Genomic DNA, 18712 nt, shown 5'->3' with positions numbered 1-18712 from the left:
ATGTTTTAGACCAGTGGTTCTCAAACTTTTTTCAGTGATGTACCCCCTTAAAAATATATTTTTAGTCAAGTACCCCCTGACACGGGCAAAACATTTTTGGAACAAAAAAGAGGTACAGTGCCTTCTTTTTCACTTTATCTGTACTTTCAGCAGCATTGCTGCTACGCTTTAGCCACGTCTCCATAGTTACAGTGTAATCATGATAACGACAGGTCATTGACGAGTGCCCTGGGTCCGTGGGTCAAACTAACTTGGTGGGGGGGTCCGTTTTATTTTAAAGGATATTGAAACTAAATACTGAATATAAAATTCAGTGCATGAACACACATTTATATTTTATCGAACTTTTTACAAAATAATTTTTCCCAAGACTTATTATGAGGAGCCTACTGATTTTTTAAAGATATTTTGAAAAGCTTCACGTACCTCCTGCAGTACCTCCACGTACCCCCAGGGGTACGCGTACCCCCATTTGAGAACCACTGTTTTAGACCATATAGACAGTATATGTGCAGTCAAATCACAATGAAAACGTCTTGAGTTTCACCCCCCTTGTCATGAGGTGAAGTGACACTCATGGTTAAATTATTGGATTTACACACATCTCCTCTTTGTATGTTGTGTAAAAATGTTTAAACATGTGTACAGCACCATAATAAAACAGACATCCAATTTTGAACCTGAGGCATCGGCTGGAACTGCCATGACCTTTTTGTTTGTCTCTCCAAATGACTAAAATTAGACCCAAATCAAAATGATATGATTGACTTTTATTCATTTTTATTGCTTATTTTCCTGTTTCACATTTGCCGCCTGCTGTACACTAGAAAACTATGCTTTGAAATTATATTTGCCAGTCCTTTAGCAGAGAAGAAGATATTTTAAGGGCTGTGTGTGCATTGAAGTAGCCAGAGATGCTAAGAAATTTGAACTTGCGGTAACTCTGTGTTGCCATTTATGTCGTTGACAGTTTCTCCGAGTCTTTCCAGTAATTCTTTGTTCGTTTTTCCTTCCCAGTTTGTTCCATTCAGAGACTACATCGACAGAAGCGGGAACCACATTCTAAGCATGGCCCGGCTCGCGAAAGACGTCCTGGCCGAGATCCCGGACCAGTTCCTTTCCTACATGCGGACCCGGGGGATAAAGCCTTCGCCGGCGCCGCCTCCCTACGCGCCGCCGGGGCAGCCCGTCCAAACCCAGATATAAGGAGCGGTAGAGAGTCAAAAGTCTTACAGTCAGGTGTTCTCCAAACTTAACGCGCAAAATACTTCCGTCTCCTTAAAGCCGCTCTCTATGCTTTGCCGTCATGGATGGCCCGGGAGGGGGAAGAAGGTTTTCTCGCGGTCAGGAAGCTGCATGTCAGGCCCAAAAGGTGCTTCAGAAGGAAAACGCAGCAAGAGTCTGTTTACTTCCACTATTGAGCATTCCTGTAATTGTCTGGATTTTGATAGGATGTTTATTGTTTTTCTTCTATCGTGTGGGTGTGAGTGCGAGTGAAAACCTAGAATATCTCTGGAGAGAGCCGATAGATTCAAACTGTGCGGAGAAAAGAGAAGCAAAAACGTGAAGAAGTTAATGATCTGGATTGTAGCTTGGAAAAAATGTGAAGAGAATGTCTGCAGACAAAAAAAAAAGAAGTCACTTAATCTTCTGTAAAAAAAAAAAAAAAAAGAAAATATGTATTTTCTCTTTCTCTTTTCTCTCTCTCAGACTCATTGTTTACAGTAAATGCTAGCGAGGATTTTTACTGTTGATACTTTTATATACATACAGTTTCACCATAAAGGTTGTAATACTTTCTCTTCTCCTGGCTTTATGTCAGGTAGCTGCAGTGCAGGTCCTGGTAGCCCTACTGTACCGTACCGTGCTGTACCGTACTGGACTGTATTCTGGTGTTTGTATTAACCTTTTGCATGCGTGTAGCCTCAGTCAAGTGCATGCAGATAGTGACCCTGCACTACCTCTTTTCTCCATACTTGTGTTTGTGGGACGTAAATTCCTGTGTCTCACTTGACTTCTCTTCCTTTGTGCCTCTCACTCTTTTAGTAGCTGTGTTTCCATCCAACTTATGTTTCTTTCCTGTGCTTTATTTATTTAATATTATAATTTTTTTAATCAAATTTCTCTAATTTTTGAAGTTCAAAAGGTTTGTTCTTATAATGGAAAGTTTTGTGCATCACTTTAACCCAGACAACACATACTTTGTTTGTTGAATACAACTCAAAAATGTTTGAATTACAATCCCATCGCCAGGCGTTTGATTAAATAGTCAAATGAATCAGTTGCGTTTTGTGCTAACAAAATGCTAGCCTTCCATAATATTAGAAATGTACCACAACATCATAATGCTAGCTTTTCTATTTGATGTTAGCATTAAGATGTTTACAATGGATACTCATACAGGTAAAAAGATGTAGGCTGATGTCAGATAGCCTCCAACATTAGCTGATTGTTTTGAGCTAGCCTACCGTCCGCAGCCAAACTGAACTGGACTGCTAGCATGTTGTTGATTCTTAAGTTGGTCGTACACACTGATAGATATATTGGTTACCTCTAGTCCAGTTTTTCAAAATTAATAAAGCGCTACAGCCTTGAACAGATTCCCTTTTACAGCAACTTGCCAACATCAGCTGACTCTTTTGTGAGCTAGCATAGCTTCCATCGCCAAACTAAACAGAACTGCTAGCATAGCTTCCATAGCCAAGCTAAACAGAACTGCTAGCATATTGTAGATTTTTACTTTTCTCATATACGTAAGCAGATTTTTTTTTTTTTTTTTGGTTTTCCCCAAGTCCAGTTTTTCAAAACTAATCCAAATTTACGGCACTTGAAACACTTTTGAGCGACTCTAAATTTTATGTAGCATTATTGACTGTTGAATGGAAATGTAGCTACTGTCTTCATATTCAAGTCTCTCTTTTTTTTTCCCTCCAAACTTCCTTGCTAATCATGGCCAAGGGGTTTCATGTCATTGTGTCCTCACACCACTTTCCTCCCGCCATGTTTTAACACCTCAGCAGCTGCTCTCAAACTAAATGCTGTTTGAGCAAAAAGAGCCCAGTGGTCAAAAATGCATCGAAAATCTAAATTATCCCATTGCGTGCGTTTGGTTTTCGTTTTTCTTTTTGGTACTTTGTGGCGAGCATGTACGTGCGTTTTGCAGGTTTTTATTACACCTTATAGCTTTGATACAACTTTGTACACAAGTTTTAATATTTGTATTTGTGTGTGCCATGGTCTGTGCGAGTCGTGATCCACCGACAACGTCCGTTGAATTAACACTGATGTCTTCTATTTTGGTTGCGAATGTGGGTTGGATGCTGTCCGATTTGTGCTGTCAGCGATGAATGAGAATAAAAGATTGAATGAAATAACGTAATAGCAGGTAAATTATAAAAAGGTTACCGAAGTAATATCTTTCCACACAGGTATAAAGTACTTAGTATTACTAAAAGTTTTATTTATGAGCTTGATGAGTATCAACACAATGTTAAAATGAGAAATATAAGATAAAACTCCGAACAAAATATTTTTTTAATTGGATAAATTCAATCTTTTAGGCTTAATACAGCTTAAATACAGAGTACATTGGGAAATTACCTATTCAAAAAGTAATTTCCCAATCAGACCTGCAACAGTTGCCTCTGAATCCCAAACTTATGGCATTTTCTTTCTCCCTCGTTCTCATGTGCGGTCACTGTAGCAGTCTGACTGAACCAACTGTGTGTTTGGTAGCTTAGCTACAGCTGCTGTGTTCAAAGCTTAGCTGGACACCTCATTAGGACAGCAGGTCAAAATGACCAGCTCATTACCGCATCAGATGCGGTGTAAAACACAAGCACTAAACTGGAAACTGATCCTGCACTGTGGGGTTTACTACGGGCTGCATTGATTGGATGGGCAAATGTGTTTCTGATGTTCGCTCTGCGTAACTTCGACTACTGACTTGCCATGTAAAACTGTGCTGGGTAGAGTTCAGGTATTTTATTTATTATAAGTTCAACTCTAGATTAAAAGGAAAGTGTCAGAGAAAGTTAGCCAGGACTGTAGAGCGGTAAGTGACCTGTTTTCTGACAGCCTGTCGGTGCTTCATTTCATTTGGAAAATTGAAATAAATTGCCTAGGTGATGCTGAGTAGGATGGTAGCGCTCTAATTTCCCCAAAGGTCGTATTCCAAACAATCGTGACCCTAAATGTAAGCCCTGGTATACATCTAAGTCAATAAAACAGGGATAAAAAGAATTGGCAGTGAGAATATTCTTTTTCCCAGTTGGTAACGACTGTTTTCATCTCTTCTAACGTTTAAAGTACAAACAAGGTTCAGAGATGACATTTGTAGGGATTTGTTTAGATATCTGAAGATCATCTCAAGACCTTTTACCTCTTTTATAACTGATCCAAACTTTGGAAAACCTGGAAAAAGGAATATATGCTGGCATTTTTTTTATGTCTATACAGATTTTTGGGGCCCCAGTGGCCTTTTATTGAATAGTGTAAACAAGAAATAGGGTGGAGAGAGAAGAGGAAGACATGGAGCAAATGGCCCAGGACTGGGAATTGAACCCAGGACAACTCCATCGATTAGTACCGCCGCTGCACTTGGTACACGTGTTCTACCAACTGAGCCACCCAGAACCCTGAATACACACTGATTCATGTCCTAACCAACTAGTACAAGTTTTCACAAAATGTTTGGGCGTGACGAAATATCGACATTCCGAGGTTCCATTTCTGTTGCCAAGCAATCTAAATCATTTTATTATTATTTCATTAAATAATTAATTGGCCACTTGGTGGCACTCATGGACTCTATGGTACACAACCATACCAAGATGGTCAGGCAGCCACTAGTTAACATCACCACATGGTGTGTGATGTTTTAGTTAATTTGTTTTTACAAAGCCATGTATACAATCTCCTGTGTAATTGACTACATTAATTATGTCCTTCCATAAATATTATGACCAGAAGCCTGACTTTAAATTTTAATTTAAAATTTGATATTTTGTAGATCTGAATGTTTTACACATCGACTGGTGATCAGGACGGAGATTTTTCTCAGCCCTGAGTTCACATGTGAAGCAAATCTCTTCGGCTTTTAGTTCCTTTTGCTTAATTTCTCATGCTGTCTTTGGGCCTATATATGTATATATATATATATATATATACATATATATATATATCGGTGGCACAGCTCATTAAATCTGCCTATTCATGAAGCCAGAAGTGTGTTTATGAAAGTGTGTGTATGCGTGCATGTAAATTACTCTGTGTGTGCGAGGCACATTTATAGGACTTTTTATATATATATATATATTATTATTATACCAAGTGAAGTGTTAACACAAGTAAGATTTTTGTTTACTACAGATATCCAAATAATATGTTGTATGCTTGTCATATCTTCTTAACGACGTGCACTACTATGTTTGCATGTACAGTTTTACAAGGGATGCACTAGATCCTTTTGTTGAAGACCGAGTGTTTTGAAATCTACAGATTACCTACATGAAGGATTAACTGTACAAAATGGCCTTAAATCTTTCGCTGACTCTCTTGGAATTGTGCGATGCCTTCTTCAGAAAACTGTTTTATTGAAAACGATTTGATCCGTATCTACTTTGTGTCGGTGTTTCTATTGCTTTCTTGTGTTTTCTTTGCACAAAGTTCAGTTCTGGGATTAAAAAAAAAAAAAAAGTCTATAAATCTATATATCTTGTACTTTTTCTGAACCCGTGACTGATCAGATGAAGCATGGCGAAGTACTGATTGTCTGATAATACATAGATGACTATTTCTGTATTGAACTATGGATTTTTAAATAAATATTCATATTAAACTCGGCTTGCTTTGCCTTTCAGTAATCTGGAAGTGTTCAGTGAACATCTTTTGCCGTTTACCTCGTCCTTTTGCAGTCTGTATTGAAGTAACACGCACACATCGATGCAAAAGCACATCAATGGTGTCAGTTTGATTTGTTGTGGTTCAGTTTTGCAAAGAAATTCTCATCTTTTAAGAAATGCATACTTCATTTTTGCGATTTGATGCCCCGTCAGGCAATAACACACAAATATGGCGTTATTATCTGATGGGGGTTGATGAAGTTCTTCGAAGCTCAGCAAGTACTTCCACAGCCGCTGAGATTCATTTTCCCAATCCGAATTGTTTTTGTCATGTTTTTATGACGCCCCCGACTTCTGAGCGGTGGGAAGTCGTTTTGCTGGTTCCAGGATTTGAATTTGCTCATAAAGATGCCAAACTTTTTAAAATGTTGTAAATGATTTGATTCATCGTAGACGAGGCTTACTCCTCTAAAGTTCAGCCAAGTTGGCTGGATTTCAGAGGACCTGTCGTTTACAGGGGAACCTGATCTCTGCATGCAAGATGAAACGTTTTGATAATCGGCCTCGAGATTATAGAATTTGTTAAAGGAGTAATAATTTGTATTTTCCAGCCACATGGTGCCATTTTATAGCACAAACAAGTAACTGTTACCTTCAGTTGTAATGAAAATGCTGCCAAATGTGATTTAAAAGGAATGTGACTTTGTAATTAAATGCCTTGAAATTGGGTCTCTGTCTCTTTAAAAACTCCTGCTCTTTCTGAAACTCTGCCTTCAGGAAGTCGTCACAATATGGCTCCTCTATTAACCCTTTAACAGAGTTTTTATCAGAGTTTCACTGAGAACTACCTCAAATAATGGCGCATAAATGCAATAAAACCTTTTCATTTTCAACCATTCTCAGCCTTTTCAACAGCTTAAGGGTGGATCCATCTCGTACACTGCACCGACACAGGAAACTTCTGGTGTCCCCTCAGTGCCTTGGATCGCTGGCTCAGTGGTGAGATGCAATGAGAGAGGTTCCACTTGGCTCACTGCCGTGTCGGCGAGATGTTGTCTCCACCGACAGCGACAGATTGCTGGGGAAACATGGTCTCTATGGGGAAAAACTGAAGCACATCAACGCCTTGGAGTTGGAGGCTGTGCAGTGGGCGCTGCAACACTTCCTCACAGGCCTGCACGGAAAGCATGTCCTGGTGCGGTTAGACCATTATTTGGTGGTCTCTCATATCAACCATCAGGGAGGAACGTTGCTGAGGCTGACCCTGGGCAGCCCCTCTTTTTGCCAGCCTGAGGGCAGCTCACATTCCAGGGGTGCAGACTGGGCCGGACGATATTCTGTCTCGGGGACGACCGCCACCTGGGAAGTGGAGGCTCCATCCAGAGGTAGTGGGGGTGACTTGGGAGAGGTACGGCAAAGCAGCTGTAGACCTATTTGCGTCCCAAGAGACGACACATTGCCCGCTTTGGTTCTCTGCCAGTCCCCTGGGCCAGGACGCACTGGCACACGACTGACTGACAGTGCTGCCCTACGCATTTCTGCCACTTCCCCTGAAGTGGCAGAAATGCCCAAAACTCCTGAGAGCCCAACACTCCTGAGAGCATTTCAGGAGGGGCATCAGGTCCTACTAGTCCTCCTATGGCCTGGAGAACCTGGTTTCTACTGCTGATCAGGCTCTGTTGCAGTTCCCACAGGAAGGACGTTCTGCCACAGCCGGGGGGGTCAGATCCTGCATCCCAATCCCAGTCGCCTCCAGCTCTGGGTTTGGCTGCTGACCACACACTGGTGTACACCCATAAGTAGAAGGTTTTTAACAGCTGCTAGACATGAGGACCCTATACACGGTCCTATTTCTGTTATTTTAACCTTCCTTTAACCTTCCTTCTCAAGGTCAGTCTCCATCCACTCTGAAAGTTTATGTTGCTGCTATCTCTCATTTGCATACGGTGGTGGGTAGAGAGACGTAGTAACTAAGGTTCTATGAATCCCAGATGACGGCCAGAGCACTCGGTCCCTCGGAATCATCTTGTTTCAAGAGAAGATTAAGGGACTGAGTTGTCATTGACATGTGACTATATAGACTTACCAATGTCACCAGGGGTCACATGTGATCATGTTGGTATAAGATACTTGACCTGTACATGCGCAAAAACACTCATTCAGTGCTTTAAGGACCACCTCTGGCAGTCATCTAGGATTCATAGAACCGTAGTTAAAGTCGTAACTTTCGTTCCGCTGCGTCTGCCATAATAACAGATTGCTTGTCGGAGGACAGCTCTACTTCCACATGGGAGCGGAGCTGGCAGCATGTCAATTAGACCAAAGCTCTTCTTGTGATAGAAAGTGTGAATTTTCTGACAAACAGCAACAAGCTTTAACTCTACAAACATTTTCCGTCTGAAGGTGGAGTACAGAAAAAAAAAAGAAAATTAGACAATGCAAAAATATTTACTATATGATAAAGACAAAATCCAATGAGGTCTAAAAGTGATATCATTGAGATTAACTCTGCATTGGTGTCCAACAGTCTGGTTCTGCTTGAACTTGTCTCACATTGACTCTGGTCTCAGTCTTATTCATTTCTAACAGATGCAGACATGTTCACACAGAAAGTCCCTCACACATTGTGACTCCATGACCAGGAATAACTTTCTATAGCTTTCTTTATGATCTGATGCTTGAGTGAAAAAGCTGCAGAGGTTGAACTGATCCTCTCTGAGTCTGGAGGAAGGAGTCATGTTCTCTCTTCAGCCATCAGATTCTTCACTCAGACTCTCTCTGGTCAAACTGGGATCAGTGGAGTTCCTTCATGGATCTGTCGTCTGACTGCAGAAGAAGAAGAAAAACGGTCAGATAAACAAAGAGAGACAAAAGCACAGAAATTAAGAAACAAACCTTTAACTTTGAGCAGAACTGTTTTCTCTCTCTGAAGTTTTCCCTTCAAGCTGTAGACTAAACATCTGTACTCTCCACTGTCTCTCTCTGTGGGCCGTCTCAGACTCAGACTGAGGTCTCCAGTCTTCAGCAGGTCTTCATCCATCCTGGTTCTGTTTAAGTAGGACTGGTTCTGCTTCTCCAGCTGGTCAGAGTTATTCTGATAAACATGGACTGTCACGTAGTTTCCTTTTCTCCACTCCAGTCCAGCGTCTCCAGGTAGATCAGGTGTTGTTCTGAACGGCAGCAGGACAGACTCCGCCCCCTCCTCCACCTCCACCTGGCAGTCTGAGAGACGGTCAAGGTGAGTTTACATTGCACTGTTTCCTCCTGCATCCTCCCTCATTCAGACGCATGTTGAATGAAAACAGCAGACTGTAAAATACTATTATGGCAAAACTTTAAGCTTGGCCTTTAAAGTTAAGGTGTGGAAACTTTAGGTTTTGAGAGCTGCTGTTCACTCACTTATTGAGGAAGATTATTATTTTTGAACCATGGATGTTTTTCACAGAAACAGAATGTTAAACCAGACATTTGCGGTGTTTTCTCTTTGTACATGGTGCTGATGTTGTATAAGAGGAGGTGAAAGTGAATATATGGTGAAGAAGATATAAAAATAATTGATGTTCTTTGTTAGCTTCACTCTCAACCCCTGGGACCTTCGGGGATCTGTTATCAGCTTCTTGAATAAATTAATAAATTGGCAAAGTGCATCTTCTGCAAAATTATTGATTCTGTGTATCTAGCTAAAAATTCTGTCTCATTTTAAATAGGAAAATGTTCATGACAGAACAGAAATATCAAATGTAATCCACTGACCTTTGACATTAAGCTGAACTTGTTTCTTCATCAGGACGACTCCGTTCCTGCTGGAGACTTTACAGGTAAAGATCTCACTGTCTCCATCAGTGGGCCATCTCAGAGTCAGACTGAGGTCTCCAGTCCTCAGCGGTTCTTCATCCATCTTGGTTCTGGTTCTGTAGTACTGGCTCTGTTCTCCAGGCCGATCAGAACCGTTCTCATACACGTGGGCCTTCCTGTCTGGGCTCTTTATCCACTCCACTCTCACATCTCCAGGCAGATGATCTGTGGTTCTGCAGGGCAGCAGGACCGACTCCATGTCAGAATCCACCGTAATCTGATGTTGGACTGAGAGGACAGCAGAGGACAAGATGATCATTATAGTTAACAGCTCATAAGAACGAGCCTGGTACCTCATACTCCCACAGAGGCCTCCCAGAACCCCCCAGGACCCAGCTGAGGGTATAGAGCTAGTCCAGTGTTCTGCAACCAGAACCAGAACCACACTGCTCTTCCTGAATCCGAGGTTTGACTATCCGATGGACCCTCACTCTTTCATCGCAGTGCAGTGCAGGGTTCGTCCTGCTCAGCATCTCCTCAGATCGATGAGATTTATTTTTTGGCTTGGCCCTGAGGCTGGTCCAGGGGTGGAGAGCTGCTGGGCTGCTGGTTGTCAGGTCCTTCGTTATTTTGAATCATCGGTCAGGTTCTCTCATTTCCAAATCTTGACCTCAACATTCACTTCAAGTTGATGAGGATTCATTCTATCACTTCAATTCTCTAAAGAAGCTTATCAAAGTGAACTGTGGTCCAACTTGTAACTCAGGAAATAAAGATAAAAAAATCCTAATGTCCTTAAATTTGAGGTAATCCAGTATTTGGGGTAGAGAGTGTAAAAGTAACAGAAACCACATCCACATTTTTGAAATACAAAAATTATTGAAGGAACAACTGAGGAACCAAGAGAAGCTCAGGCTCACTTTGTAAAACCCAACATTGGGTTTATGCATCATTGCAGTCCAACAGTATTTGGTCACCAGAACTTGAAGAAATTTACAGTTTAGCCCCAAATTATTCTTCACCTCATAAACCTAGAATTAAAGGAATCTAACCTGTGCTGCTTACTTTATCATTCATTACATTAGATCTACTTTGTCTGTCAAAATGAAACACACATTGACCTTTGACCCTCTAGTGAGTCAATCAACACTACTGATCACAACCGATCGGCTTATAACAATAAATAACATTTTAACCTCTGACCTTTCACCAGAAGCTTTACTTGTTTCACCATCAGGATGACTCCGTCCCCGTTGGAGACTCTGCAGGTGTAGAAGTTCTGGTCTCCAATTGTGGGATGTTTCAGAGTCAGACTGAGGTCTCCAGTCTCCAACAGGTTTTCATCCATCTTGGTTCTGGTTCCGTAGAACTCGCACTGTTCTCCAAGCTGATCAGAACCGTTCTCATACACATGGACCTTTTCACTGTCTTTGTCCGTCCACTCCACTTTTGCATCTCCAAGCAGATTCTTTGTGGCTCTGCAGGGCAGCAGGACAGACTCTGCTCCTGAATCCACCACCACCACCTGTTGAACTGAGAGGACAAGATGAGCTGGACAGACAGACAGCAGCAGCTCTGAGGACATTTCCTGGAGGTAAAACATGTTTGCTTTCAGACTAAAGCGGTTAAAACATCTTCTGTGATGTACACGGCATGTTTTAGATGTTTCTCTGCTTCAGCAGCAACTGATTTTCATTTTAGCTGATTAACAAGCTTTTGTTGAACTGCAATCATCTGCAGTTCAGATGATTGTGGAGCTTAAAACCTGTTGATTTGTATTTTCTGAATTTCTCCAGCAGTCACTAGGTGACAGGTGAGGTCCATTTCATTATTGGGGAGGGAGGGACAATAAACAGAGAAATTTCTTAAGCGTAATTTTGGGGAAGGGGAGGGTTGGCAAAGTTACAGTGTTCAAGCTACATTCAATTAACAAAAAATAAATCAGATGTGTGTTTTTCTTACTAAACTGTTGAGATCTATAGAAGTCCAACTAAAATTAAGATGTGTAGATATGAGTTTGGTTCAGTGTGACTGATCTAATCTCTGCTACACCTTTACAAAAATTTAAGGCTCTAAATAAAAACAAGTTTTAATGAGTGACTCCACTTAATTAAATTCCTCATAAATATGGATTTATTGTGGTGGCTGGCATTGGAAGTTATGTGTTATTTAAATTACAACTTAAGTTGCTTTATTTTAAAACCTTTTTTAAAATGATCTGGATGGCTGAGAACCAACAGATATGAATATCTGGGAAGTATCATAACTTAAACTTAACGCTCAAAGCACCAGGGTTTTTATAGACAAATATTCAGATTTAATTTTATGGTTTTAAAGGATCCACATTGAAGATGGTAAGAAGTAAGGCCAGCTTTATTTTTATTTTTTTACTGTCAGCTGCTCTACAATAGCCCCTCTGCTCTCAGTCTCTCCCACTTAAAACTCCTCTCATTAATAAAAAAGTTAAAGGGCAAAATATAATTGAGATATTTGCTTCCTTCAACAAAAAAAGCTAACTCTATCAAAGCAATGTAGCAGCTTTGATTTAAGGCACAATGAGGCAGTTTGTCATGATTCAGCCAAAGCAGTGAAATAACATGCGGTCTGATTTTTATTGTTAATATGTTTCTTCTTATTGAGCAGTGAAAATAAATAAAAGGTGTTACATGTCTTTTGCTGTAATTATTTACTTACTGGAGGCTTTTGTTTTTGCTCCTCCCACACTTTTTTACTAAACTATTGTTCTAATAATGGCGGCAGGTCTCTTTTTAGTTGTTCTACGTCATTATTTTGCGTTATCTCATATAAAATTATTGATATTTTTAAAAATGTGTCTTTTAATCCAGGAAGTAATGGGATGTAAAGCATTTTAGAAATAAGGACAGGTTGAGCTGCATGTCTATATTTACATCTGCAGGTTGACCTTTAACCTGCATCAACAGCCAGGCTGCAGTAAATTTTAATATCAAGTACCTACTGAACTCACTTCTGACATGAAGCTGAACTTGTTTCTTCATCAGGATCTTTCCATCCCTGTTGGAGACGCTGCATGTGAAGATCTTACCGTCTACATAAGTGGGCCATTTCAGAGTCAGACTGAGGTTTCCTGTTCTCAGTAAGTTTTCATCCATCCTGGCTCTGGTTCTGTAGCGGTCATGCTGTACTCCAGGCTGGTCAGTACCATACTCATACACATAGACCTTCCAGTTTTTGCTGTTCGTCCACTCCACTCTAACATCTCTGGGCAGGAAAGCTGTGGCTCTGCAGGGCAGCAGGACCGACTCTGCCCCTGAATCCACCGTCAAGTGTTTGACTGAGAGACAACAGAGGAGTCAGAAATGGTTGATTAATAAATGGTTATAGATGCTGAGCGAAAGACATTTACTGGACCAGTTAAAACACATTTTCTGTTGCTATGCTTTACATTTAGAAATTCTTCATGTTTCACTATTTTCTTGCTCTGGTGTGGCAAGCAGTTGCTAGCTTAGCTTTAGCTACTATTGTTATGTTCTGTCCAGTTGTTTTTCCATCTCAGGTGAAAATCCTGTTTTTTGTTGTTCCATATCGCCCACCAGGTCATTACTCTCATTTACTAACAAAGAAATAAGAAATAATATTTCCTCATAAACCTGAGTTGTCTGATCATTTCTAATAACCTATAGGTTTAGCTGAGTAATCCAAATCTGAAAGAATTGTTAATTATAGAAGATTTTTATCACACAATGCTGTAACCATGTTTAAATAATATGTTTCATGTTTAGAGACAGCAATTTAACTTACAGTTCTCAGACTCATGTTCTTGTTCATAGTGCTGCCTCCTCATTGGATGTGTCATTAGACGATCTTTAAAAAAACAGAAGACAATTATAAAAGGTTGGCTTTTTATACAGAGGTTTGTTTTTTATACTGCTGTATAAAAAACAGGGTCCTTTTTATAAAAAGAGTCTTTTTATACTGCTGTATAAAGACTCTTTTCCAAGTTACCAAATATTAATGTATTTTTTTTATCATTAATAGAGTAGAATAAGAATAATCCTAAATTTATCTTTAGTACAGTTGCTAAGCCTACAGAGTCAGAGCTCTGTTGATCCACTGATCATCCTTTCTCTCGGCAGAAATGACTTCATGAGATTCTTCTTGAACCAACAGTAGCAGCACATGCAGCAGCATGAAGAACTGTGTTTACAGCTAATGGTAAGGGATGATGATGAAGACAGTGATAGGAGTTCACCCTACAATCGGTGGATTGCCAGTTCGATTCCCACTCTGTTGCTGTCCTTGGGCGAGACACTTCACTTGGATCCTCTAAAGAAACGTATCTATCAAAGGGTTGAGACGGACTCTTCACGGTTCCACACTCCAGGTAGAAGAGCTACTGGGATTCAAGTACACCCTGACATGGAGGTCTTCACGCTTTATGACCTACAAACTACACATGAGAATCCTGGGTGTAAAGAACTGACTGTCTGCTCCATCATGAGTTTGGAGCTGGACTTCCAGACTTTATGCCCTTCAGCACCAGAATCTTAAGAGGCCTCTCTACTCCGACACAACAGGTTTAAATCAAAAGGCAAATAAGGTTTTTCTGAGTTATTTATTAAATGGTTTTTATATCATCTTAAAAATAAGTGCTATGAACAAGAAACAACAAATTAAGGCTTTGACCTTTTTTTAAAAGGAAGAAGACAAGAACCAAGAACTGGTTCTCTTCCAGCTGCTAAAGAGATTCTAACAAGGCATCTGATATTAGCATCTGAAGACATTTTGTAGAAGTTCAAACTTACCTGGTATGAAATGGGACCGGAAATAAAATAAAGCTCCTCCAGTCAATCCAAGAACCACGAGAACCAGCAGCACCAACAAAACTGTGACCCAGACGGGTATACCCTCTGTGGAGAGGCAGAGACAACATAACCTGGAGATAGAGCTTTGACCTCTGACCTTTACCTGCAGATTGTTAGAGAGAAATTTTTCTGTAATGCTGTTGTGCACGGAAAAAGTTATGGCACAGATTCAGCTGTAACTGGGAAAGAATGTTTGCAGAGACCGACTGGAGCCGAAAGTGAATTTCTGTTTGGTCAGATAAGGAAGCAACTTGACTGAGTGTTAGTTGAGCTTCTTGAGACCAAGCCAAATGTTTTCGATTCCAGGAAAATCCAATACACATATAGTATGAATTGTGCCAGGATAATTGCATAAATGGGAGAAAATGATGCCACACCAATATACACATTATCAGAGAGGAAATCCTATAAAATCCTATAAAAAGTGATATATTCAACAAAAGTTGGCAGATTTTGGATATTTGTAAAGCTGAGATACAATGATTAATAAGATTTGCAGGTGTAAATAAATTTCTCCGTGTTTTGGCCGTAGCAGGAAGGAATCCGAGACCTGTGCATTATTTATAAACATATTCTGTGAGTTAGTCACTTTTATTCCTCTATAAGCTCAGACGTTTTACCTGGAGCCAGTGGTTCTGGAACAGGTTGGACCAGTTCCAGAACCACTTTCTGTCTCAGGATGTCTTTGTCTCTGTAGACGGTGCAGACGTAGCGTCCGCTGTCTCTGGCTGTGGGGTTTCTCAGGGTCAGGCTGACGTCTCCGGTTCTCAGCAGGTCTTCATTCATGACAGTGCGGCTGCAGTAATGTTTGTCCTTTTCTGCATTCTGTGTGCTTGTGTTTGGATACGCATGGACAAACATAAATTCTGGTTCTGATCGGGTCCACTCCACTCTGGTGTCTTTGGGTAAACCAGCAGATGTTTTGCAGGGCAAAACGACAAACTCTGCATCTCTACTCGCCTTCACCTCCACCTGGACATCTGGAGAGACATTGATGTGTTCATGTTGAGTTTTCTTTGCTTTATTTAAAGGTTCTCTGTCACACATGGCATCTGATGGCCTTCTTCTTGATTCACCACTCTGTGCATCGTTCTTTAAATGTTTTGGATATTAACATGTACGAAATAACTGACCTTTGACATTGAGCTGAACCTCTGTCAGCTTTATCGTCTTTACTCCATCAGCGATGCTGCAGATGTAGTTTCCACTGTCAGTCAGTTCAGGCTTTCTGAAGGTGAGGCTGTAGTTTCCAGTTTCCAGGGCATCGGGACTCATTGATGTTCTTCCTCTGTAGATCTGGTTCTGTCCTTCTGGATCGCTGCCTTCTTGTCGAAAGAGGAAAACTTTGGAGTTGTGATCATTACGAGTCCAGATAACGAAGGGATCTTCAGGAATTACTCCCCCATAAAGGCAGGGCAGCAGGACAGACTGCGTCTCCTCAAACACCTCAATCACTGCAGCCTGGATCCTTAAGGACGCTAAGAGCACACACACATTTAAATCACACCGTCAGACATTTAAATAATTCCAGAATCACTGGAATGCAGCTGCTGCTAAGAAAGGAACAACCAGTTATTAGTTTCTCCTTCGCAAACATCTTTACTTTAATTTTAAAATCTGCTTCATCTGTGAGATTTCAGCTCAACGTGAAAAATTAGGACGTCAAGATGGAAGCAAACACTTCTGAACAGTTGGTGTCCAGGATGTGGGGGGTCTGCAGAGATGTTAGTGACCCATCGCCTGACCCTGGACCAGTTCTGGTCATCGTCGTGGTTCACTGGGACCTGTTGGTGAACGGGTCATGGCATTCTGCTAGCCTGAAGGTTTGAGCCATTTGAAGTGTTTCAGGTTCCAGAGCTGAAACTCAGAAATGATCCTCACTGAGGCCCAGAGAGTCCAACCTGCTGATCAGAGGAAGCTGGTCTTACCGTACAGGAGGATCCCAAATATCACCAACGTCTTCATCTTCCTCTCACAGAGCAATAATGTCACACTTCTCCTCTACAGAAACTACTGATGAGCTCTGAGAAAATGTTTAGTTTCATCTTCGGTAAACTGGTAAAAGTCAGTGTAAGGTCAGAGTGAAGACACGCCTATTTTGTTCCATGCAGGTCATGTGATCATGTTGTTTTTAATACATTGTTCAACGTGTTCATTCAGTCAGCAGAAACAAAAACACTCAGATGAAAACTGAACTTTCAGCTGTTTGTTTATGAAGATCACTGAAACAAATATATATTAAGACGGAATCTATTCTACCCACATCTATGTGTGAACCAGGTTTTGGTAGGAATGAGACGTTCTGCTGTTTCCACCTGTTAGCTGCTGATGATCCTCAGATTAAACCAAACTCTCCTGATCGTCTTCATTCCTTCATGGTTCGTTGAACTCCGTCCATCAGCAGCTTTGTCTCTTCCTCATGTCTGCAACTGAAAGATAAAAATCAGCTCCGAGTCAGAATGTTGCTCAGGAAAACACCAGGACCTAAAAACAAATCTGCTTTCTGTTTCACCGTTTCTGTTGAATATTTTAACCTGAGCATCTCTGCTGACTTTAACAGCTGAACTGCAGATGGATCCACACCAAAACTAACTTCCTGCCGCCCTGTCATTCTGACACGCAAGAGTGAAGAACGTTTCCTGATACACCTGACGGACACACACACACACAGAGTCGTGTTTTTGGAACTTGTGGAGACTTTACATTGACTTCCATTCATTTTTTATAGCCTAACCCTAAACCTAGCCATCACAGACCTAACTAATCCTTAACCCCAAAACAGAATTTCCCCTCATGGGGACCAAGAAAATGTCCCCACACACAGCAGTGGTCCCCACAACTCCACATTAGACAGAAATAGGTTCCCATAAGGATATAAAAACCTGGTAAAAGTTAAACTAGTAAAGAACAAAACTTATCAATCAACATAACTACAACACCCAGTGAAAGAAATAGAAAAAAAGACCAATTCAGGCAAAAACTTCCTCACTGCTTCTGCTCTTTCAGTCACACCCCCTCACATAAATAACATTAATAATAATTAGCTGCTGTATGAGATGCTTCCTGACAGACGTGCAGCCACAGAAACTCCAGTGTTTTCATCTCTGTGCTGTGAGTTAAAACCTTCTCTTGAGTTTCTTTCATTAACTGTGGTTTTGCCTCCAGCAGGTTGCCGTGTTTTAAATGGAACTTTTCTGTTTTGGTGTTTCGACTAAATGTTTTCCTCTTGGAAACATCGCATCAGTTTGAGTTTCCGACGGAGAAACAAAGGCGACCAGGAAATGATTTCTACTCTGACTGCGTCTCTGTTCCTGCTGCCGGCGCTCTGTTGGCAGTTCGTCTGCGCAGGCGAGTAACATCTGCAGAAAATATTCAATCAACAAATAATATTACTATAGATATGGTGGGTTTTATTATCTCAGGCAAAAATGGCTAAACATTGTAAGGTGCATTTTGCTAAATGTTTATCATTATCTACAAAGCATATTATCTGCTTCAGGATTTCCTCCAGAAAACTGTTTTTGTGTTAAATATTAGAAACTTACAGGAAATTTAATATGACCAGGTAGTTATGTGTTCTTAGAAAACATTGTTGGCAACATTTAAACGCAATTATAAAGCCTTAAAAAAAAGCAAACTCAGAAAATATTATTAATTATTAGGTCTGTCCCAAATAAGCAATAAATCAATGAATTGCTTGATAAATTTTCCATTTGTATGTTTATTTTTTCTCTATTTCCTTTCTTGCTACCAAAAACTGGATGATAAAATTCTTCATTCTGCTGTTTTGGTCTCAGACTAAGTATTTTTCTGAAGGACAGTTTTATTTGCAGAGACTTTATAATTCATTTTATTTTGTAGTTTCTGTTCTTTTGTTGACTTATTTTATAAATTTTCAATATCTTCCAGTTCCAGTGTTAAAAGGTCCCTTGAAATTGAAAGCTTATTGATATTTGATCATCTGTTCTTGCTTTATTTTGCCATCGCTGTTATTCACGAGACAACAATATATATTTTTGCATTAAGTTCTGGGACAAATTATCATCCAGCAAAATGTGTAATCATTCTGCTGTAAGGTCACACAAACAAATATTTTATCTAATTTGTTCTAAAACAGCAGAACAATGCACTCCCATCTATTTTTAAAAAAAAATACAAATCTGCTCATTTTCTCACCTCTAATTGCAGTTTTCCTTGGCAGTTTGCTCCCGGTTCTGCATCTAACTTACC

At 40.4% G+C, this 18712-nt stretch overlaps 2 protein-coding genes across 2 annotated transcripts in view; one reads left to right on the top strand and one right to left on the bottom strand.

Moving 5' to 3' along the window:
• The window catches only part of LOC102217849 (copine-8), an 80691-nt gene extending 74847 nt beyond the window's left edge, over window positions 1-5844 (top strand). The window contains exon 20 of the mRNA XM_005801182.3: window positions 1018-5844. Coding sequence (XP_005801239.1) covers window positions 1018-1206 — 189 coding nt within the window. The 3' untranslated portion in view covers window positions 1207-5844. The remainder of the gene's footprint in view (window positions 1-1017) is intronic.
• A 2431-nt stretch (window positions 5845-8275) lies between these two features.
• On the bottom strand, window positions 8276-16535 carry LOC111611780. The gene is made up of 10 exons (XM_023349774.1): window positions 16411-16535; window positions 15616-15960; window positions 15103-15462; window positions 14423-14527; window positions 13419-13481; window positions 12625-12951; window positions 10842-11171; window positions 9597-9926; window positions 8739-9065; window positions 8276-8669 (listed from the first exon to the last, which is right to left on the bottom strand). The coding sequence occupies exons 1-10, from the start codon at window positions 16445-16447 to the stop codon at window positions 8626-8628; spliced, it is 2268 nt and encodes a 755-aa protein (XP_023205542.1). The 5' UTR covers window positions 16448-16535; the 3' UTR covers window positions 8276-8625.
• Window positions 16536-18712: the final 2177 nt, after the last annotated feature.

This window comes from Xiphophorus maculatus, chromosome 17 (assembly GCF_002775205.1).
Source record: "Xiphophorus maculatus strain JP 163 A chromosome 17, X_maculatus-5.0-male, whole genome shotgun sequence".
NCBI lineage: Eukaryota > Metazoa > Chordata > Actinopteri > Cyprinodontiformes > Poeciliidae > Xiphophorus > Xiphophorus maculatus.
This window is presented reverse-complemented; position numbering and strand designations above follow the sequence as displayed.